The sequence below is a fragment of the Colius striatus genome, chromosome 14 (assembly GCF_028858725.1).
Source record: "Colius striatus isolate bColStr4 chromosome 14, bColStr4.1.hap1, whole genome shotgun sequence".
NCBI classification, from domain to species: domain Eukaryota; kingdom Metazoa; phylum Chordata; class Aves; order Coliiformes; family Coliidae; genus Colius; species Colius striatus.
The window spans coordinates 4998655-5022551 of record NC_084772.1 but is presented as its reverse complement, the minus strand read 5'-3'; the positions used below and the strand labels follow the sequence as shown (position 1 = coordinate 5022551).

General features: G+C 41.4%; 1 protein-coding gene across 2 annotated transcripts in view; it reads left to right on the top strand.

Annotated features, from left to right (window-relative positions):
- Positions 1–2798: 2798 nt before the first annotated feature.
- The window catches only part of NUP93 (nucleoporin 93), a 76685-nt gene continuing 55586 nt past the window's right edge, over positions 2799–23897 (top strand). The window contains exons 1-3 of one of the 2 annotated variants that reach the window (XM_010198434.2): positions 2799–2842; positions 8669–8882; positions 9421–9538. In XM_010198434.2, the coding sequence (XP_010196736.1) occupies positions 8704–8882; positions 9421–9538 (297 nt within the window). In that variant the 5' untranslated portion in view covers positions 2799–2842; positions 8669–8703. Of the gene's footprint in view, positions 2843–8668; positions 8883–9420; positions 9539–23897 lie in introns of those variants that run through there. The other variant, XM_062007326.1, reaches the window with a different exon arrangement.

Sequence of the window (23897 nt, the reverse complement as noted above, 5' to 3'; positions counted from 1 at the left end):
TGAACCTGAATCTAGGTGTTTGTCTGTGTCAGTAAATGACCAGTGATCACTGAATATCTCTGCTGCACACTGGCTTTTACAGTCTCAGCTGAGGAGATCAACTGCAATCATCTTGAGATTGCTTCCCAACTGGAAGGGCTAGGAAAGCATACATGGCCAACACACCTGCAGCTGAGCACTTTCACATGTCAGGAAGTGTCCAATATTCACTGAATCTGTCTCAGCTAGGTCCTGCCTTTTTCAGGCTTGTCTGAGCAGACTAAGTGCAAACATCTTGAGATTGCTCACAAACTGAAAGAGCTAAGAAGGTAGAATTTTTGCTGGCTGAAAGATTGCCTAAGGGCATTCTGATTTAGGCAAGATGCGGGGGTCTGAGCTTTCTGGCCTCTGAGTGTCTGACATGCTCCCTCTGTCTGTCAGCTAAGCCCTCCCATTTTTCAGCCTCAGCTCCCCCAGCAGCAAAGTACAAATGTCTGGAGATTTCTCCCAAACAACATGTCCTAGAAAAGAAAGCATTTGGTGGATGGAAGCTTGCCTGTGGACACTCTAAACTGGGCAGGACTTGAGCTTTCTGGCCTCCACGTGTGTCAAACCTACTTGATGTCTCTGTTGGCTTAGCCCTCTAATTTCTCAGTCTCATTTCTCTGACAAAAGTGCAAACATCTAAAGAATTCTCCCACACTTCAGCCTAGAAAGGCAAACCATTCCTGAGTGAGAACTTGCATGGGGACATGTAGGAATCCGGGCTTTCTGGCCTCCATGACTGTCAAATGTTCATTGTCTGTTGGTTGAGCCCTCTGATTTCTCAGGCTCAACCAGTAAGCTGATGAGACACTAAAAGCATGGTCTACAGTGACAGAAACAGAAATCAGAGCAACACAGGCTACCTACCCTTTTAGAGAAGTCCCAAGGTAGCCTGTGAGCCAGCAAAGTTCTAAATTCATAGAGCTTTTGGTGAGGGAGCAATATTCATCCGTATGCATTTTGCCTGCTCAACTCTGAAAAATCCAGGGTGCTGCTCAGAGACATACAATTCAGATTGAGAGTTACAGGAAAGCCCACAGCCCCAGCTTTCATACTAAGTTACAGAGGTTCCAACGTAGCCTGTCAGTCAGCACAGTGCTACCTTCCTAGCAGTTTACTTACCTTTCCAGGCTACTTGGGGACCTCTCTAACTTGGTAGGAAACCTGGGGCAGTGGGCCTTCCTCTAACTCTCAGTGAACTGTATGTCTGAGCAGAACTCTGGCTTCTTCAGTCTGAGCTGAGCAGACAAAACGCATACATACAATTGAAAGTAGCTCCCATCTGTAAACTGCCAGCATGGTAGCACTGTGCTACCCTCTGCTGGCTGGTAGGCTACCCTGGCATCTCTCTAACTTGGTAGAAAACCTGGGGCTACAGGCTTTCCTGTATCACTCAGTGTGAACCATATGTCTCCAAGTAGCACTCTGCCTTTTTCAGCCAACAAAGTTCTATCCTTAGATGGGGGAGCTATCTTCAACCGAGTCACCAGACAGTGGCAAGACTCAGTTTTTGCAATTGAGTAGCCAATCTGAGCAAACAAGTATCTCCACCAAACCTAGGGCTCACCATTTTCCTTGGTACCTGTGCTCTTACCTCAGACAGAGTCCTCCGCATCTCTCAAAATCAAAATACAGCCACACATAACTTATACAGTTCCAAAACTGCCATCGACCCAAACAACAGAGCAGTAACTCCAAAGAAACCCGGGAACAGAATGAGCTGCCTGAACTATGACTCATCTAGGCTGGGTCCCACTCAAGCCTTATCACCCACACCTGGGAAAGGAGAAGGGCCAGTCACCAGTTAAGCAGTTAAAGGGAAAAGCCACCCTGACTAGAAAGACCTACATTTCCTTTTTTACTGCAGCTCTTTCATCTGTAATTTGGACAGAGATGTAATTGAACTGAGCTTTCCTGGGCTGTGGACAGAAGATTTATGTCCTACTGAACTATGTCACAAAGTACTTGGTTAAATGTAATAATATTATTATCACGAGCTACTTGATTTTGTGCCTTATATGAAAACCAAAACACCCTAGAGTTATACTTAATTTCTAGCAAGAGCATGTATATTACCTAACTTCTACCAGGACTACATTCTGGATAGGGCCTTAATGTGCAAACTTGAGATGTGTCCTGGCTCAAGGGGAGATTGCTGCCATGCAGCCCCACTACCTAACAGGGAAAGTTGAAACAAGGCACACATATGGTATATTTATGACATAAAGTGGTTGGCTCATAGTCAAATTGCATACAGTGGGAGAGACAGGTAGGCACAACACTCCTTCGGAGTCTGTGCTAAAGTTTGGTGAAGGGGGGGTCAACTGTATCCATCATGGGGAGCTCGAGTTAAAAGATCGCTGTGGAGGTAAAGGAACACCTCAGCAGACATCGTGTGAGGATGAAGAAAAACCTGAGGGAGCAGAGGCACAAAACACGGCCCACGGACTATACAACGGCCTTGAGAGTGAGGGCAGCGCCCACCAGGAAGCTCAGGGCCGGAAGACTACGCTTCCCGGCATGCATCGGCGCGGAGAGGCTTTGCAGATCGACCAATGGAAGCGCGGGGAAGGACGTGAAGACAACCAATGGAAGCGCGAGGAAGGACGTGAAAAAGACCAATAGGAGCGTGCGGCGCGAGGATAGTCTTCGGTCGACCAATGGGAGTGCGAGGGAGGGCATGAAGGCTGCCAATAGGAACGTGCGGCGCGAGGATAGTCTTCGGTTGACCAATGGGAGTGCGAGGGAGGGCATGAAGGCGGCCAATAGGAGCGTGCGGCGCGGGGATAGCAGCTACGGCGGCCGGAGCGGCGGGCTGGTGAGGGCGCCTCGCGAGCGTGTCGTGCTTCCCGTCTCTCCTCTCCTTTAGCGGGCGGTGTGGGCTTCTGGCCTTTCTCAGTACCGGGTCCTGGCCCCTCGGCAGCGTCCTCCTGCCCGTGGCTCTTTCTCTTTGGCCGCTGGCTGGGCCCTGCGGTGGGGAATACCGGCGAGGCCTCCCCGCCGGAGAGCATTCTGAGTGACTGCCTGAGGCCGGCTGTGCGCAGCCCCGGGCAGGCTGCTGGGGGGGACCGCTTGCAGGCTTCCCCTTGGGCTCCTCGGGGATTTATCTGTATCTCTGCGCGAAAAATAACCCGTGTTAAAGCAGTGTGGCTAACGCGGAGTGGTGTCTTCATCCCAGATGGTTTGTACTCGTCGGCAGTGCAAAGCCCAGCTATAGAAGGGAAGTTTCCCGTTTAATTAAGGTGCTGCGTCAGTGCAGAAGCTTGCTGTTTGAATGGGGAGGTGTCTGGAGAGTGAATCTGTTCGTAGGGTCACCCCTCACTACGGCACGGTTACTGGCTGGTTCCTGACTGAGGAACCAGCCTCAGTCTGTCTGTGTCCCCAGCTGCCAGGTGTCTGGTGGTGGGAGCTCACGAAAGGCACAGTGTTTTCTACACTTGTTCCTGGCCCTAATTATGTTTCACTGCAGGTTTTTGTAAGCTCATGTAACCTCATAGTTGCCAAGCATTGCTTTCTTATGTGCCTGGCAGGATGTAGAAGATTTAAAGGGAGAAGGTAAACCATAGATGATACTTGGGACTCTTGTGTTTTTCAGATCAGTAGGTTTGATGCAGAGCAGGATCGCTATCTTAAATGCTTAATTTGCACCCTTCAGACTGTCCTTGAATGAGAGCAACGACTAGCCCTTTCCCCCTAGCCCAGGTTCTTTCTACCAAGAGCAGTGTTGACTCCTTGTGGAAAATGACTATGAAGATTTCTTACAGAGCATCTCAGATGCAGAACTTTATTTGTAAATGTAAAGAATGCTAGCTGTTAGACCCTTCTAGGCAAGAATCACTACAGGTTCCAGTTTTGATTTTGCCAGAGTTGTCATAAAATGTTATTCTTGCTGTTTGTTTGTAATTGCAGACAACAGCCAAACTTCTGTGACATCACGTTGAACTGCTTTTAGGGTAAGACTTGAGTTGTGTACGTGCTGGGTATCGATATAGAATTAGCAAGTACTGTGCAATGCAGGATGCTATCTGTGTCCCAGCATTATTCTAAACAAGAATATATTAACAGCAGGGAGAAGGGGTTGAATTAAAGGGTAAGTGCAAACAAGGGCTACTGCCTTTCTCCTTCAACTTGGCTACATTGTCATATTGGACAGTAGTTAAGTCTCGGAGAACTGAGGTGACAGTGACTAAGAACAGTTTTGGTGTGCTTTTATTTAATGAGGGATAGTTTGCCACCCTGTGGAAGTTGGTGCTCCACTGAATGAGGGGAAAGCTAGGTGCTTAAAGTACTAAGTCTCTGGAAAGAGGGAGAGGTATCGGATAGGAAAACTGCCGGACAAGTCAGTCACACAGGACAGTGGGGACTTGTAATCACTGTGAGAAACTTCAAAATTGGATGATAGATGAAGTGCATGACAGTATGAATTGGAAGAAATCATTTAAAACGTCTGCTTTTTGCTTCCAGGTTAAAAAATGACCAGCATAGAAAGGATTCATAGCCCTAGTTTGTCGTTCTTACAATGTGGCTTTTGTATGTCTGCCTACAGACAAGATAAAGAACAAAACATATAAGCTGGCCTGTCTAATTTAATAGGTTTTTAGTGTAGTTAGGTAAGAAAGTTTTCCCTTTGCTAGGTTTGATGAAACAATTATTATTGTGTTTTACATGCTAGAGGATGGTTTGCTGATAACGTGCTTTGTGGGTTGTATTTGATCACTTCCATTTGTGGAATATGGAAAATACAGCAGGATTACACATTAAGAGTTGACCACAATGATGTGTCTCTGCTCCTACTGAGGGATCAGTAGGTCCATACCACTGGTGTTTTGTGCCTGCCACAGAATCACAGAATGGTAGGAGTTGAAAGGGACCTCTAAAGATCATGGAGTCCAACCCATGTGCTAATGCAGGTTCACCTAGATCAGGTCACTCAGGAATGTGTCCAGGTGGGTTTGGAAACCTCCAGAGAAGGAGACTACACCCCATCCCCCCGGCAGCCTGTGCCAGGGCTCCCTCACCAGTAAGTAAGTTTTTCTTAAGTTTCAGTGGAACTTTGTGTTCCAGCTTTTGTCCGTTACCCCTTCTCCTGTCACTGGACACTACAGAAAAAAATGCTGCCTCAGCCCCTTGACATACACCTTTCAAATACTGTCTTACTCTTTAAAAGCTGTAGTGACAGTGTCTGCATCCTTAGAAGGCAATATATTTTTGTGCTTAATATCCCACAAAAGTTACCAAGCTTTCCTTTAAAACAAACAAAAAATAGCAATGTGTTCATTGCGTTCCGTTTCTGCATTTCTGAATGGGTTCTGACTGTAATGTGGGGATTATGTTGCCAGCTTCCTCTCTGCAATATCTAGATGTCTGTTTGATGTGTGAGAGCTAGGTGTTAGTACTGCTGCTCATACAGAATTCCCCAGGCCTGCAGCATGGGCCTTTTACTTATGCATATTTAATTCAGCAGATAGAAGCTGCTACACTATCTATAACAGCCCAGTTTTGGAGCTTGTCAAAAAAGTACTTTCAGATCTCAAATGTAGCAAGTAAAGAATTGCCCACTTGCCTCTTACAAGTGTGCTGTCTTGTCTTCCTTTCAAAAGAACCTGATCCCAGTTTGGCAAACTGGGTGTCTTGAGAACTCTGGGGCAGGAGCCTCTGCAAGAGGGCAATGCTTTTATTTCTTCCTCTTTGCTTTCCATGTTGAACTCTCTCTTTGCAACTTGTGGAACCATATTGGTCCATCATGTCCCCTGAATGTAGGGGATGAGGCTTTCTTGCTTCCATGTGGTGTCTTCCTCCATTCTTTTTTTTTCAAAGAACTGGAAAAACCTAAATTTTTATAGTCTTGTTTGTCAAAGCTGATTAATTACATGACATAAAGCCTGTCAATATGTGAAGTACAACAGACACTTGTACACACATTGAAGTATTTCAGCTTTGGCCTTTTTGAAGCTAGGACAGTAAGACCTCTGTCGTGGCCGTACTTGGAGTATAATAGTTACAGTGTCCTTCATTACATAGCATTGTAGTGCTCTTGAGGATTTTTTTAGGATTTTTTAGGTAATAAATCACTTAGCAGTCTGAGTAGACTTAAGAAACCTGTCATCATTTTTATAGTTTGTTTTTTGCTTGAAAACAGTCAAGTTATGTCATATATAACATTTATTTGTGATTTTAAATGTTGGGGAAACATTAAAGTGGGATTTAATGAAATAGTAGTCTAATGCAGCAGCTTCTATTGATAAGTCATCAGAGTTGTTTTACAGCAGAGCCTTTTCAGTCCTGGCCTTTAGCTCAAGGTTGATCTGGTTTCACAGAAATTAGTTTAATTTCTGCTGTATTTTCTTTCCCTTAGGTGTCAGTTGTTACTGCTTCCCCAGACAGACAAGAAAATCTGCCTCTGGTTTTTACTATGGTAGCAGTTTCTGTCTTGCACAGCAGCATTAAGAGTCAGACTGCAGTCTCTTGAATGCAGTAAATCCTGTCAGGGTAGAGACAAAGTTGTTTGTGATCTTACTCAGTCTGAAAATTTAGATTCTGTTGCTTAGAAAAAAAGCCAGTGAGTGCTGGCTGTGTAGATTTAAGTTTTGAGGTGTCATTTCCAGTGCTTGTTTATAGGCACAGGTAGTGTAACTTGCTCTAAAATAACTAGTTTATTCTGTACTTGCCGAATCTGATTCACTCTCACAGAGTTGTTGCTATTGCCCCACATCAGCAAATTTATGGTACAGGCCTTGTAGGATATTGACGTGGAGTCCATGGCTAAGAAGTGCAGGTTTGGGAGCAATTTTATGTTGCACTGGTTGTCCATGATTTTGGTTTTAGTGCCGCAAGAAGTTAATGCCTTCTTACACTCGTGGCTTTTTATTTGGTTGGTCATGAAAAGGGGCAGTGAGCCAGGGCAGATCAAATCAAACAGAAGTCTGCACTGTTCTTGCAGTCACTGCTCCTGGAAAATCTGATCAGTCACACAGGAGTATGGCTGCCCTAGTCAGTGTGAGCCAATGGAGGCTACTCTGGCAGGGCTGCACCTGACTTAGCGCCAGTAATCACTGGAAAGGTGCTTTGTGCTGCATTGCAGGGCATGAAACTTATTTCCACCACCACCCCACCCTGCTCCCCTCCATCTTGGTGGCATACTAATCTGTTCCAACAAATCCCATCTCTGCTATTTCACCTGATTAACAAGTCAGTGTGACTATGATCATTGCTTCCCTCAGTACCTCCCACCTTTCCAGAAGTGGGTGGACAGTGCTTGTAAAATCTCCATTCTTGGATACCGTCTGTTAGGGTTTGTCCTGGCACCCAGGCAGTAGAGATCAGTTTCTTTTTCTAATTGCATATGTCTGGATGAATCATCATGCAGTGCTTTTAAATCACTTGTCCAGGCAGATGAAAGCAGTGCTCTTGCCACTGGTAGTTGTACTTGGGAATGTTGATGAGACTGCAAATGTGAGGAATATTAAAATTGCTTTGGTATAGTTGACAGATACCAAGGAACACCTTGAACTGCAGGCTCTCTTGGGTTTGTAAAAGCACCTTGTTTTCCTGATGAGCTCCCTCATACCAGGTAGTCTCTGTTGATTTTACTTTTGAGTAAATGATAAATCCAGCTCTTTAAATGCTTGAGATCTGGTTTGTCTTATTTGATCCCAGCTTTTTGGGTTAGGGTGCAAATGCTGTGAGAGAGATGGTACTGAGATTCTAATGTCTGTAGCCCTATTCAGCAAGACTAGATTCCTATGATGATCTCCCCTGGCTTTAACAGAGGTGCCGAGTGCTCGTAGCGTGTACCTAATCTAGCTGCAAGTCATGGATTTAGCATGAAATTGAGTGCCTGTGTTTCATATTTCATTAATGTTGACACCACTGCAGCTACATGTGTCTTCTACATTCGTCCCAAGCACATGCATTTTTGTCCTTTCTGTAAAAATAAGCGGCTCTATTCTGGATTTGGAACTGTATGATACACTACTGACCTCATCTGTTAAAGCCCTTGCCATGCAATTTCTTTAGCTATTCTCTCCTTTGGTCTGTGCAAGCAATTCTCACAAACACTGGGAAAACTTTCCACGTACATCCAAGTTGGGCACACGTCTTCCACACTGGAACAACATTTACTTATTTCTTTTGACCTTGGGCGTTGATGGCATGTGTCTGTCCATGTATACTATAATACTGTCTGTTGTGCCAGTAATTTAACCTCATGTTTATAAGTTACATATGTTTTTAGCTGTCATAGATACTTATGCATGCATACATATTATAGATGGAGATATATATATAAGTATAGGTTTATAGAATACCTTGGGTTGGAAGGGACCCATAAGGATCATAAAGTCTAACTCTCCAAACTCTCTCCAAACTACTTACATATATATCTATGTATACAAATAGTATATAGCTAAATTAACACCCAGTTCTTCACAGGGACTCTTCTGCTTTCAAGGCAGTACATGAACTGTTGTATGGCATCTGCATCCTGTTTCTGATGCTGAAAGTATGTCCTTAATGTTTAGTGCTTGAGGAGGATGAGCAGAAGAGTACCCTGGTCTAGAAGAGCTGCTCTCGCTGCTTTATCTGTGCCCCCACAGATATAGAAACTATCTATAGCTAAGCAAGAATTTTCTCTCTTTTTCTGAAGGTTTCTGTGCAACTTGAGTGAAACCTGCAGCAGAGATGGATACTGAAGGCTTTGGAGAGCTTCTCCAGCAAGCAGAACAGCTTGCAGCTGAGACTGAAGGTATCTCAGAGCTGCCTCACGTAGAACGGAACCTGCAGGAGATCCAGCAGGCTGGGGAGCGCCTGCGCTCCCGCACTCTGACCCGCACTTCCCAGGAGACTGCAGGTGTGAAGGCGTAAGTACTGAGCAACTGTGCTGGAGAACTCTACACAGAGGGCTGGGTTTCTAATATATGTGGAGTCTTGCCAGGAGGACATGCCTAGGAGAAACACAGTGACTGCAGAGCGGTGGTTGTGCCTGCAGCACTGCCCCACCCCTTTCTCCAGCTTACAAAAAAAATAAAATACAGTTACTGAAGGGTTTACCTCAAGAGTTACTGTTCCTCATGCAAGGATTAAAGCCAGAAAGTGCACTACCTTGTTCTGGCTGCTGCTGAAGCCATTTCCCAACGTGTTACACTGAATATTTCTATGTGGCAGGACTTGGCAGCTGTGCAGTACTGCAGTGCAACAGCGGAAAGAGTTCAGCAGGGCTGAGGTGCTTAGATACACGTAGGGCTGCTCCAGGTTTAGGTTTTGTGCAGTCTTCCTAACACACCTCAGAGCATGGTCTGTACATGGCTAGCTTCTGACCTAAATATTGGCAATTAATTTGGATTTACATTTCTGTCTGTTTAATGCTAATTTCATACCTGTACCATTTCTTCCTTATAGATCTGTTCTTCTTGGGTCTAAAGGGCTTGATATATCTCACATTTCTCAGCGACTAGAGAGTCTAAGTGCAGCCACTACATTTGAGCCTCTTGAACCTGTGAAGGACACTGACATCCAGGTAGGGGCATTTCTACATGTGAATTACACTGCCACAAGGCTCTTCTAAGGCCACTGTGAAAATACTCTTGTTCTGTGTTTAATTTACTGGCTAGAGGAAGCAAAGAGGTGGAATGCTGCTTTCAATGATGAAGGCTGTTGTGAGTAGGCCATCAGAAGCAGGATTAATTACCAGAGTGGCAGAATAAGTTCCAAACTCTTCCTGAAGTCAAGAGGAAATAGGTACATACTTACTGCCTTTGTGGATCTGTCTTTGCTGGCTTTATTAGCCTAAATTGCCCAGGGATACCTCTCCCTCATAGTTTTGAAATGCTTTTTTATGTCTGATTGGAAGAACACGGGTGGAACTACTTGGCAGTTTTGAGATGTTTGGAGTATGGGTCATTAAGTCAAGGTGCAGGAGGCACCTTGGCACCTAGTCAAAGCTAAACCACCACAATGGGATTTCTTCTTGTGCCTTTGCACCTTTTCACCTTCTGGCAATACTTAGCATGTTTGACTAATCCTCTCTCACCCTCCCCAAGGGATTTTCCCCTCTTTTGCTTAAAAATTAGTGCACTTTGGAGGCTTTGTTGCACAGTCACAGAGTGACAGCTATAAATCCACTGGCAGTGTTCACTTTGTCGTTTCTAATTTTATTCTTTTGCTCCATTTCTGATGATGATGCATTTCTAATTGGTGATGTTAAAGATTCTGGTATATTCTGATGATCTTCCAAGTATACTTTTTCATCTCCAGTATTTAGTTCTTTTTTTAAGACCTATGTCAATATTCTAATGTTTTCCATTAGAATGCATTTATTTCTCTAAAAATAATACATTTGAATTCATGGCAGTTGACACTATGGACTAGGCTTGCTATAAACTATTCAAAATATTTAAATAAAAATAAGCCTCTTTTTAAAACAAAAGGTGTAGATGAGATTTCTTAAGTGGAAAAGCTTGAATGATATGAGAGGAGATTTTGTGTTTTATAAATGCCTTACCACCTGAAATCAAGAGCTTTTCAGCCATGCTTAAAAAAATTTGATGTCTGAAACCCATTGATATCAATTACTTGCCTTGTGCAGACATTCTTGAAAACTTCTTCAGTATTGGTCTGTTGGCATGTTTAGATAATGAAATGCCTGTGTGCCTAGCCATCATTTTCAATCTTGTGTTTTTGCTACTGAAGTTATGATTTCTTTGGTCTCATTTGAAATGGAAACATTTTGAAATAGCTGCATGCTTATTTCGTTATGTAAGGCTTTTTAATTTACTGAATGTATTTATTTTCTGTTAGTTTCTCATAGGATTTTAGTCTGTCTCGGTGGAGCTTGACACAAAGCACACGTGTAGGTGTCACCTAGTAAAGAAGAAATTTCTCATTCATTGCTTTCAAGCTTAATCAAAATGTTTATGGTTCTGAGTAAATACTGTGTTTTTTAAATAAGTCTGTAATGTGAATATAGATAATACAATTGTATTCTCTTGTATAGAGCAATCTTCAAGTTTAGTATCAAAACAGTGGTTAATTGCAAATCAATGTGTTGAAGTGGCCAAATCAGCCAGTGAGATTCAGCCATTCCTTTCAGAAAACACCTAAGAAGTACAAATGAAAACCAGGATTAAAATCAATCTTTGAAATCAAAGTTCCCTGCTTGCTGTTTTGAATTATGATTAATACTGGTGATTTCATCACTGATTACGTTAAGTCGAACTACTCCTGTCTGAGCCCTAACACATGTGTGCTTTGAATCTGAAACTTTTTTGCAGGCCAGGTGCAGAAAACATTCCTAGTAAAGTAGCTAAACCTGATTTGGAGTGGGAAGCATGGCAAGGTGATCCATTCATCTTGCACACATGAGTGAAGAGTCAGCTTTAACTGTTCTGTCCCTGTTTGTTTTGCATTTAACAGGTGCAAGGATTTTTGTGTTGTTTTGCAGAACATCATCCTCTCTGTTTGAGGATATTTACAGTCAAATCTCAAGCTGTCTGGCTGATGTCCACAACAGTCTGTTAACTGAAAGTAACTTGCTTAGAACATTGAGGAATCTCTGCACTCATTTGTAGGTCCTGGTATGCAGTCATCAGCAACAGGCTCTTGTCCTTTCAGAGTAGATTTTAATAAGTTTTTGTTCTTGGTTACATAAGAGTATCTTAGTGTTATACATTCCTGATTGTCCTCTAATTAGCTCCATTAAGTAGATCTTAATTATTTGATGCTTTAGATAAGGATGTGCTACAAAAGCTTAGACCTTCTGATGATTGTTGGGATTTGTTTTCCTTCTTCCTAGCCAAGTAGTTTCACAAGGCTTCTTCAGGCTTGTGTTTATTTTGGGCCAAATGTAGCTATCCCTTTACACTTGTCAAATTCTTCTGCCTAAATTGCTCCCATTGTATCCTGGAAGGCTGAGTGATACAAAGAAGGGATCTGGTTTATTGTTTTACACAACTTTACTATTCCTCTGCTGTTTGGTATTTACAAAGATACTAATAGGCTTTAATTCTGTGGATTGGGAAGGGCTGTTCTACATCAGGCCTGCATCCTGCACTTTCTACCACTGCTGTTGCTGTCTCTTTCACCAACAATAACTTCCCAAATGATTAATAAACTTGGTTCACAGACTGTCAGCATTGTAAGTTCCGCTGTCCTTTCTTAGTCCTATGTTTTACTGATGCTCAACACATCCTCTCAAGCCTGTGTAATTTGTAGCAAACGTATTTCACCTTAAATCCTATCTGAAACTGACTTGTTTTTAGTGTGTTTAACACTTCATTTTTCCTTGCATGTGTCCTGTCACTCAAGTTTCAAGTCGAGCAGGTAATGTTGTCACATCTTAAGTAGTTTACAGGATCATTGATCATTTGAGGCTAAAACTTTTTCCAGGCAAGCACCTGAAACTGCAACTCTGTGCTCCTCCTCCCTGTAAAGCTGCGATGGGACTCTGCATTGGCACAGCCTAGGTGCACCACAGAACCAGGGTATGGTGATGAATATGGGCACTTGTAGATGGTAGACCTAATGTTTAGCCTTTGTTCACTCTTGCAGTTGTGTGAAGATTACAAAAAAAAAAAATTGTTGTAAGAATTTTGGAGTTCTGATGAGTTTTAAGGGCAGGACAGAGAGATATGTTAGAATCTAGTATCTCAAATGATGGCTCTCAGTGCTGCAGAAGGAGACTTCTATGAAATATCCTATTTCTTATATAGAGAGTGAAACACTGCAAGACAGATCAAAGAGGAGCATCCTAGGGCACAAAGTCCCAGGATGATGATGTGAGACATTCAAAAAGCATTGAGAGAACCTGGGAATTCACCTTAATAATAGAAGTCACAATTTGAGTTAACAAGAAAGATTAACTTTCTGTATGGAACTTCTTTTAAATGGGTACTCCATAGTGCTGACTAAAGGTAGTGCACCCAATTGCCGCTCAGTTAACTATCTGTTAGTTTATCAGCTGTAAAATGTAGAAGGCTTGTACATAAAAGGATTGAGTCTACAAAATTTCTCATTGGAGCAGTAAGCTGGGAAGGTTATGGAAAAGATTGTAGGCTTGCCATTAAATTACAAGAATTTGTATTTTTCCTCTCTCATTTCAAAGATTGTGTTCTTTCAGTTGCATGCAACACCACAAACACTTCTTGCAGCAAATTCAGTTCATAAAAAATCTGATGTCAACAGCTCATATAAAGATAAAAATTTTCTAAATTCTCCAAAAGCCCTGTTTTAGCAAAAATCTTCCCCAAGTGGAATATGGTAGTCACAGAAACACAGAATGGCAGGGGAAGGAAGAGACCTTTAGAGATCCTCTTGTCCAACCCCCCTGCTAAAGCAGTTCCACCTAGATCAGGGGACACAGGAAAGCATCCAGGTGGGTTTTGAAGACCTCTGGAGAGGGAGCCTCCACACCCTCCCTGGGCAGCCTGGGCCAGGGCTCCATCAAGTGATTCTTCCTGCTCGTGATGCCATCTTGAGTACATAAATACATGTCAGGTTTTTTGTCTGTTTCTTTTTGCTGCTTGGTTTATGTATGGATGTCAGAGAGGGTCAGTACTCCTCTAGATAACTTGCTTGGGGTACCTGCTAGGGGTTAGTTGGAGCATCAAGGCCTGATTTATACATACTAACAAAGTTTAACTGATTACAGTCTATATTATGCTTGAGTGTGTGCTTTGCCTTTTGAACACGTCACCATGGCTAGATACTAGATTTAGTTGTATGTTTGTCAGAAATGTCCAAGTGCAAAGTCTTGGTAATTCTAAGGTGGTAATTCTAAGACATAGTGTCTCACTTTTAAGGCTTGGTCCAGCTCTGTGCAGATCTGTGAAATGTATACTGGAAATGGATACAAGTTCTCCTTTGCATACATTGCTTATTGGCTTAGAAAACATCTGAAGTCTATCTTTGTTACACCGAAGGAAAAGTCTGTAGAATTGTCTCATTTGTACAACACTTTCACCTTGGCCTTCTGATCTAAGCAGAACTGAAATTAAAGGTTGTACACTAGGGTTTGATTTTGACTGCTGGGTGTTGATATTCTGAGTATTGAGCGAGTATCTTTCTGGAGGTCCAGATACAGAAATAAGGGCTTTTAGCTAAATGAGGGCAGGAGGTTAGACTGAAATCTGTCCAAGTGGTCAATGAGCCAGACTGGAGTTAAGCGTCTGGGACATTTTCAAGTTTTTCAGAGTACTGTAAACAGGCTGCAAATCAAAGACAGCTTTGACTTCTGGTTTAGTTTTGGTAAAGTTTGAGTCCCAGGGTGCTTGCCCCAGCACTGTGTTTTGTTTTTGTGTATGTAAGTGTATGACTCATAGTTTAAAAAAGCTTACTGTGACATCAGGTACTGAAAGGGTGCATTATTCAACCAGTGAGCTCTTCCTGCTATTTTATATTACCATTTGTAATATACTTTCTCATATCTGCTAGAATAATACTAAAGCCTGTGGTAATCTACTAGACTGTAACTAAAATCAGAATTTATAAATGGAAATGCTGACACAACCTTAAAGGGGCAACCTCGAGTGCTGTTCTCCATCCATTGTTTGCATTAGCTTAGCATGAAAATGCATTTTTCCTTTTGCAGATTTTGTCTCTCCCATTTGCCAAACATTGATTTCTCCCCCTCCCTGCCCCAGTCCTTCAGTTCTAATGGAGCTTGAAATTAAGGTGGCTTTATTTTTCTGTAGCTTCCTTGTTCGCCCTAATCGATGATGCCAGCACAGCTGTGGGGACCTTTTAACCATTGCAGAACCGGGAAAGTGAATGCAAGACAACAACCTTCACCTTGTTTGGGGTCTTTTTTTAGGGTCAGTCTTCAGCTGTTTGTTTCTTTGCGTTGCTTCAGTACAAATGAAAAATACTATTTGTAGTCGTAGTTGGGAACTGTTGAAAAGCTGTGGAAATCTGATGCTCCAAACAAGACTTCCAACAAAACCTTTCTACAAAGTTTCTCAGAAATCCTTTTTTCCTCCCATTACTTGTGCATTCAAACACTGATACTTTCTTTGATATCTTCTGATACTTTATGATATTTTATATTTATGATATTTTAGATATCTCCTGATCTCTAACTTTGATATCTTCTGATAGCAAACATTGATACTTCTTTGTCTAGGTTGTCAATTCGTTGGTTTCATTCAGGATTTGACCCTTAATGTATACATTTAGACACATAAATTAAGAATATAAATATACTGGTAGTTCAGTGTAGCCAGAGGCAGTTTTAACACAATTGAAGAGAGAGGTGATGTGGAAGAGATGACTATTTTGACATGCAGCAAATGTTAAAGGATATGGACCTTAAAAAAACATTACTTTCCAAAACTTTCTCATTTAATGTCTGGCATGTTTGCATGTTTCCTGTTGGTAAAGTGGAACCATTTTACACAAACCTCTGAAGAAAAACTGTAACCTGTCTATGGCTCTCTGCTGAGTTATGAGACTTGCAAGGGCTTCTGCAGCACACAGCCTTGGTGAGACAACAGGAGGTTCAGTGGCCTGTCTGCCACCTTCCAGACAGTGAAAGACTCCCAGGGACCCTCTGAATGAACATGGCCTTGAGACTCCCACATCCTGTGCTGATCAAAGAACACTCTGGGAAATGCCAAGGTGTGCATTGGCTGGGATGGGACTGGAGTTTTAAGTCTATTTCCTAGCAAGGAGGGAAGGCCAGGGAGGTGGGTGTTCAAAAAAATTTTAAACACAACAAACTGAAAAAGCTCGTTTTGGCATCAAGTGAGTGAATAACGTTGTATAAAAAGGAGAGAGGAGAAAAACAAAAGAGAAGCTTGAAACATTGGGAGTTTGGGGTGTTATTTTGCTGTCACTTTTTCTGTTGTATTCTTAGTTTACACTTAAGCAGCATTTTTTCTCTAGATTTCATTACTGGTTTAATAGCATGATTTAGTAGCAAAGCTTTCAAATTGTCCTGGCTTTCTTAACCTGAAAACCCCAAACTATGGTACATCTAATGTTGAATACACACTGACATTTGTTTCTTGGCCAGATTACAGTCACTCAGTAAGTGCTGTGATTCTGAATTATTTTACATTTCTTTTGTTTGCTTGGTTGCATGCTAATGGGAGTAATTACATGGTGATCTTCCAGTTCATCTTGGTTCTGATCTTGGATTCCTAAACCTAAAGGGTTAGGAACAGAGAAGAGAAATATAATCTGCCTTTCTCTTTCATCATGAGTAAACAAGAGAGTATGAAAGGGACACTTCAAAACTTTATGCTAATGCAAGGTCATGAGATGGAAAAAAATGAGAACTCTTGTTCTAGTAGCCAAGTTTATTAATCTATTTAAATTCTGCTATGTCCTGGCACATCTTATATTTCCTGTCTGCTCATTCCAGATAACTTCTTTGCATCACAAATAGGTCCAACTGTAGACTTTTAATAAAGACCTTTGAAGGATGTATTGTAAACAATGTAAATCAGAGACCATGTTTTGAGTTGTAACACTTGACTCCGTTCCCCCATCCCCCTTTTTTCTTCCTTAGACTGTGTAGCTCTGGCCTTTGACAAAAATTCTTCCAATTCCTAATTGAATTTTAGCTCTTATCCCTGTGATGGAGCTTAAAAGGTATAAAAGGCAGTTTGGAGATCACATATCCTGTGCCGAGATGTGGCTGTCATTGCTTCTCTCGGTAGTATTGCAGGACCCTTTAAAAGACCATGTGGAGCTGAAACTCCAGGGTGAACCTCAGCTGGTGGGATATGATTGTCTTGAGTCAGAATATCACCAAGACCCTGGCTGGAGCAATGTTACTATTGCAAGAAGTACTGTGGGATCCTTAATGACTTCCAGGATCCATATTGCATCTTACCAGGAGGACAGTGCTTCTGTCAACTGGGTACTTGTTAATGCCACACTGTCTCATTAATGTAGTGCTCGCCAAGGTCTTGTATTGACTACTGACCTAGATAGTGTGTGCTCAGCATGTGCAAATGAACAATTGGAATTACTGTTTTCATGGTACTGGAAAAATTTAGTAGGAAGATTTTACCTCTGTAATTATACAGACTGGTGAGAAGAAACAATGCTGAGATGCAAATTCTTGCAATCTGCCAATTTACCACCTCCACGTATCATGCAATAGAGCAATTACTTAGGCTGAAGAGATGGTTTTATTTACTTGAGGCTAAATTTTAGCTTTTGCAAAGCACTGCTCCATTTTGGTTTGTAAAATATTCATATATCCATCAAATTTGAAACTATTATGAAGAAAGCATAGACTTCACAGGAGAGGATTTTAAGCTTTTAAGTATTTCCAATACTGTGCTTTTACATGATAGCTCTTAAAAAGAAAACATCTACAGGACTGTGCTGGAATTCAACAGTGAAACTGGTTATATGCAAAAGTGAACCTAATTCATATTTGTGGCATTTAAGGAGGAAAAAAAAACAAGCGAAACAAGCTGGTAAATTAGGTTTCTAAAATGTTAAAATCGTTTTGTGTAATCATAACACCACAGTTCAGAGTGATTTGTGTTTGTGGGTTGCTTGGGGTTTTGTTGGTTTTTTTGAATGTATTTATTTTTGAAGTAATCCAGTTCTTTCCTGAGTGGGCAATGGTATGTCCTTTTAGAGCCTCTGTGGAAATGGAGATGCTGGGCTGTGGGAAGCTTTGAGTCTCAGTGTTGCAGTGGAGTAATGGATCAAACCTATAGGTTTGGGATTGAAAAATGAACATTTACCTATTTTAAGTCAGTATTGCTTTTCAGTTCTTATTTCTGAAAAAGAGACATTTTTTCAACTGTAATAGGGAAAAAAAAGACCTGATCTTCAGCAAACTTTTCTGAAGCGAGACAGAGTGGCTTGGAGCTGACCTGTCCAAAAATGGGTGGGTTTGTTAGCTTTCTCCTGAGCTAGTGTTTTTGCATTGGTTTCTGCTCCTGTCTCTATTACTTAAGCATTGTCTTAAGCATTTTTCTCAACTAAAACCTCATGCTGATGGGAGCTATACCAAACAAATTGCTCTTTCACAAGGGAAGCTTGTTAGGTGAGCAGGCCAGGCTGTCTTGTTGAAGTCCTGTGGTCACAAACAGTATAAAACCCTGGACACTTTCTTTCTAGTGAGCTGTTCATCATATCTATGAGAGAAAACAGCTGCTGCTCCAGCTCTCAAATCCCTCCCCTCCTTTTAAGCCTCTCCAATTTACTCAGGCCTCTTGAAAGTGTAACTCCACTGTTAATTCCACTGGGATTTATTACTAAACCATTTGCATTATTTAGCAGTCTGGGAAAGGTCACAGGTATATTGTTGTGCATGCCCTTCTCTCCACTGTAGTAATTAGTCAGTTTGACTCCACATCCAAAATCTTAATCCGAGGCATTATCAAGGTTTGGTTTAAAATAGTCACCACCTAATATGTCTGTAAACTGTTTACCAATGCCTGACCACCAAACTGTGGATGTACTTAAGCTTCCACGTGCAAAACAGCAACCTGAAAAGTTGGCATTTTGCAGAAGAAATGTTTGAATGATGTGTGTGTATAGATGTTTCTTTTTCCTTTTTCAGGTCAAAGTGAATTCTTATTCTTGCCAAGATCCACTCATGAAAGAAAGTTGCAGCCTTTTGAGGTGGAATTAAAGGGCACGTGCATTTACTTCACTCATTAGATTTCTGGCACAACTTGTGTTCTTGTTGTGTCCTTTCTCTTTTCTTTCCTGTCCTTTATTTTTCGTGTTTCTTCCACTCCTTTTTCTTTTCCTATACCACTCATATTTATTCATGTTTGTTTATTTTTTGAGTTGCATGTCGGCAAGCATGTAAGATGCTTGGTGCTCCCACTAGAAAGGATTTGCTATGCAGCATTTTGAGCTACAGCTAACATTACTTCTTAGCCTAATGGAAACAGCATCCTTAATTGTTGCTTGGGAAAAATGACTTGAAAAGATTGGAGAAATGTAGTTTTCAAATAACTTCATAGAGAATAAAATAGTGTGCTGCTAGCTTTCCATAGAATCATAGAATGGTAGGGGTTGGAAGGGACCTTTAGAGATGATCTAGTCCATCCCCCTGCAGAAGCAGGTTCACCTAGATCAGGTCGCATAGGAACATGTCCAGGTGGATCTTGAAGACTTTGAAGGCCTTGAAGTCTTTTGTGACTGCAGTGCAAGTCTCTGTGTCCTTTTCAGGTGCCAATTTCTGGATAATGTAGTATCAGTGTTCATTGTGAGGTTGAGGTGGGGAAGGAAGGAGAGATGGATTTTCCGTGATATTTTTTCAGAAAGGCTTGCCAGTGTTATGTGAGTTCTGTTCAAAGGCTGGTGAGCGAGGAAAGACTGTGGTGGACATGTCAGTGCTTTATTTCAATTTCAGCAGCTTGTTGAATGGTTCACTTGGCTATCCTAGACTTGAATCACATGTGGGGTTAGCTGAAACTAAATTTATCATAGTTAATTCATGAGGTCGGATTTGGGACACATCTAGTCAGTTGTCTTTGTGTGCTTACTATCATAGAACCATAGAGTGGTTTGGGCTGAAAAGGACCTTCAAAGATCATTCAGACTGGATAATTCAGAGGAGAAACACTGACAAAGGCGTTTATGGGCATATCTGCTTGCTCTGTTAGGTTTCACCTTGTTCTCTAGGAGTTAGAGACTGGTTACAACCCTGAAGTGTAAGGGATAAAAACTGTTTCCACAATTTTAGTGTTAAACACAGCTCTAGATACTGTCAATATCCATATACATTTTGAATTGGTTTTTAATCCCATTATGTTTTTAGCCTTGCTATCTTCCTGTGGTAGTAAGTTCCACAATTCAATTACTCATTGTGTTTAAAACTTATTTCCTTTTATTGGTTTTGAGCTTGGCATCATTGAAAAAGACATCCTTTCCTTGTTGTTCACACCTTTAAAAACTGGATTTCTGGATCTTTCCAGATCTCTTAATTTCACAGATGTTTGAAGTACAGGCTCTTGTATGGTTCCTGTCTTTAATGTTCTCCATCTTGAAAGTGTTCCAGTCTCATGTCACATGAGGGGGTATTCATGCTTTTGCAGTTTCCCCAAGTCTGTACTGCAGTTTTTCCCTGGAGGGTGGCTGTTCAGCTTACACAATGTTCTTGATGAAACCACGTCATTGTTTGATTTTGCTGATAGTCAAGTTCAGTAGTGAAACCTGTCAGGAACGACACAAGTAGCAATCCGTGAGGGATTTGATGTTCATCTCGGATAAGTGGGAGTGCACAGGTGGGGATACTATACAGCACCATGACAAATCCTCATCTCTGAATGTGTTTGCCAGCCAGTAAGATTCTTCAGGCTAGATTCTAATGAGTGAGGAAAAAGTATTTCTGAAGAGAAGTGGGGTAGGAAATGGAGAAGGGGGAAGGCAGGGGGGGAATCAAACAGCACATTTCAAATAGATAGAGTGGGAACCTGCATGTTATCTCCAGATCCTCTCAGCAGTAATTGATTTTGCCTGGTATGGTTACTGAATAATAACTCTGAAACATTCATTATTTTTTTTCCTCTCCTGCCCCAAGGCTTTTAACAGAGAATTGCATGCTTAAATCCTTTTACTCTGTCTGTTAAGAAGATACAAAAACCTAAAGGCTTTAATGAATCTGAAATAAACGCTAATTCAGTGGTCAAAAGAGCCACTGTTGTCTAGACTAAGAGACCATGCCTGTTGTGAGGTCCTAGTGGAAGCTAAATGGTAGAAGCTGGATGCAGAGACCCACCTCGCTGTGGAATTACACATTTGGCCACTGTACTCTGTAGACCTCTGAGGTGGATGCTTTTGTCTTTAGCACCCCTGTTTGCTGTTATGTACAGGGAAGAACATGCCTTAGTACTAGGATATGCAAATCCAATATTGGTCCTGTTGCAAGCATACTGGATGGTTATGGCCCTCTCACATCAAGGAGGATGGTGTAAGCTTTACCCTTGTGTCTGTAAAGTTGATACCTTTTACATGAATATGCTCTGCAAAAGATGTCATTTGTCTGGCCCATAGTCACATGTCTCTTGGTTTGTAGGAGCAAGTGTTTAACTGGTTTCTTGAAACAGAATTTTTCTCTGATACTCTTCCAAATTAAATGATTCTATGAAAATATTTAAAGACCTCTAAGATTTGAGTCCATCCGCTAACCTGACACTACCAAGCCCATAACTAAGCCAGGGCCCTCAGCAACTCATCTACACAGCTTTTAAATACATAAACCTTACTGTGGGAAGTATGAAATTAAAGGGTCAGATGCTGAAACACCACTTAGGGAAATGCTTTTTATTGGCACTATTTATATGCTGTTGAGTTGACTTCAAGGAAGTTAAACAGGCAAAGGCTCACTTTTGCACTGCATCTGCTGTAAGTTATATTCTGGTCGTAGATACCACTGAAGAGCATAGATGGCCAGGCAAGCTATGCTTTCACATTAGTGAGGCTCTTATTCTAGTCTGAAAGGCAATGGCTTGCTTGAAATCATCCTTTTTCTACCAGAGGTTCCATGGTGATAAATTGAAAACTGTCATGACCAGTATCCTGTGCCTGTCTGCCTCTTATATCAAATGCATGCAGCAGAGAGTGAAATTGAATCGCTGTCACGTGTGACTAAAGAAAAGGGCTTTTTGTTTATTTCACAATTCATTTTTTAGCAAGTGCTGCAACTTCCTTTAAGCTGAATATGTAGTTAATGCAATTCTTTAAGAAGCTGAGGAGTTCTGTTGAATGTGTAAAAACTGTGGAGACTTTTGTCCTTGGGCAGGTAGGTAGGACCTCAGTTTAAACATAACTTCCAAGCTTATTCCCTATTTTACTGCATTTTTTGCTCATCTTGAAACAACGTTTTCTACAATTATAGCACCAGATATTTGGCTTTGCTTTGTAGTATTGTCTGTCTCTATTAAAAACAAACAAAAAAAAAGAACTTACAGCCTCTAGAACAAAGGAGGAGTGATGCCATATCAGCACCAGGAGTGGCAAGTTCTGCTGGAGAGACCTCCACATGGTCACACAGAAATGCTCCACAGAGTGTGGTTGAAGGCCCCAAAAAATGCTACATTTGAAAGGCTGAAGTACTGGCCTTTCTAGTACTATTTGTCAAAGCAGGGCAGTGTATTAATAAGTTTATCTTTCAATGATGGGCACAGCTTCATGGTCTAAATCTTGTTTACTCAGACTGACAGTCTGATAGCTGATTGCTTTGTACACTTCCAGGGCCATTGTGACCATAATAATTCAGATGCAGAACTGCCCTTTAAAGTGTTTGTATGAAAGCAGTGCCTTTTGATACATCATAGTACATTCTGATGGAATAACCTTATCTGTGGGATCATCAGAGCTTCCTTTTGCATTTCACAGAATCACAGAATGGTAGGGGTTGGATGGGACCTCTAAAGATCATCTAGTCCAACCCCCAAGTTAATAGTATTCATAGTAAAGGTTTAGGTGCTTGTTACTTCTGATAGCCCAGAAAAACTGGAACTATTAAGCAAGAGCTGTCTTTTATTCCTTGATTTGGGGTCTTTGGTTGGCTGGTTTTACTACTAATCTCTTGAAGGACTTGCATAGATGTTACTAGGAGCATCTGCTGAACAAGTTGTTAGCAGCAGGAGAAGCAAAAGTCTGCAGATGTCAGATACTGTGTCAGATTCCTGTTGTCACTATTTATATGTTTACCACAAAAAAACTTCAGTAATTTTTAGAATGTGTTATTGAAATAACTATCAACAAAGTTTTTAACTTTATATTCATGAGAAGCTGTGTTGGAGCACAGACTGACAGGCGCAGGGTACAGAAGCGCAGGGTACAGAAGCACAGGCTGAAATAGGAGCAGGTTCTGCTAAGCAGTATCGAGTGTAACTGTGGGGATCTGAGGACTGGAATATCCAGCAGAGCTCAAATTCAATGGATTGGATTGTTAGAGCACATAGCCAGGTGTGGGATATTGGCAGTGTACAGCTGCATGGCTTCTACATCTGTTTACCACAACTTCTGTCTTATTGGAAGTTGCATAGGTTAAAAGTAGGGGCTGGGCAGGGAAATACGTAAATGTTGCCCTACCATCTCATGAACATAACTTATTAATAACTAGCATGATATTTTCTCTATGTCAAACTAAAACAATTAGAAGATCCAATTGTACATTAATATCAAAAAACATTCATCACTGTGCTCTGACTTCTTGAGATGTGTATTCAGATCTAAGGAAATGGGTCCTCTAGAGTCTGAGAGTGTCTAATGACAAATTGCATCTCAAATTATTTTATAGCATACATTGTGAGAACAGCTAAAACAGAGCCCAAGCATCTGTCTGTTGAAGCCAGAGGTTATAAATGAGTTTTGAAGAGGCTGGGCTTTTGTTGTTGTTTTGTTGTTGGGGAAAATTTAGAACAAGGCTTCAAAGATATAGAAGGACAGACAGTTTCAGCACTTTATCCGTCTGTACTTGCTGACTGAAAGCAGCACATTGAAAACAAACCACCAAACTGCTATCTGATGTGCTGTGGACTAGCAGGGTTTTGGTGGGGATTTGGGTTTTGTTTTTTTTTTTCCAGGGTTCCACAGGACAGAAGGAAGAAGTGAATGTCTGTGTTAAACTTTGAAGACTAGCAGCTGAAAGATGTTCCAAGAGTATTTTGGAGCAGGAGTGCCAGATTAAATATTTATACAGTGTTTTATTGCAATGGTTCAAATACTGAATGGTGCCTGACCCTTGAATTTTTGTCTCCTTGCCTGACTGGCACCCCACAATGGGTATATTTACTTAAAAAACAGCCTTCTATGGCAGCTGTTTTTCAGTGCAGGAAATTGGGTAAGCTGGATTTTGATACAGGTTTTGTCATGATTTTCATGCTTGACTTTTAATGTCAAGAAATGCTTTCTCATGCATCAGTTTCTTTACCTGAGAAATAAAAGCT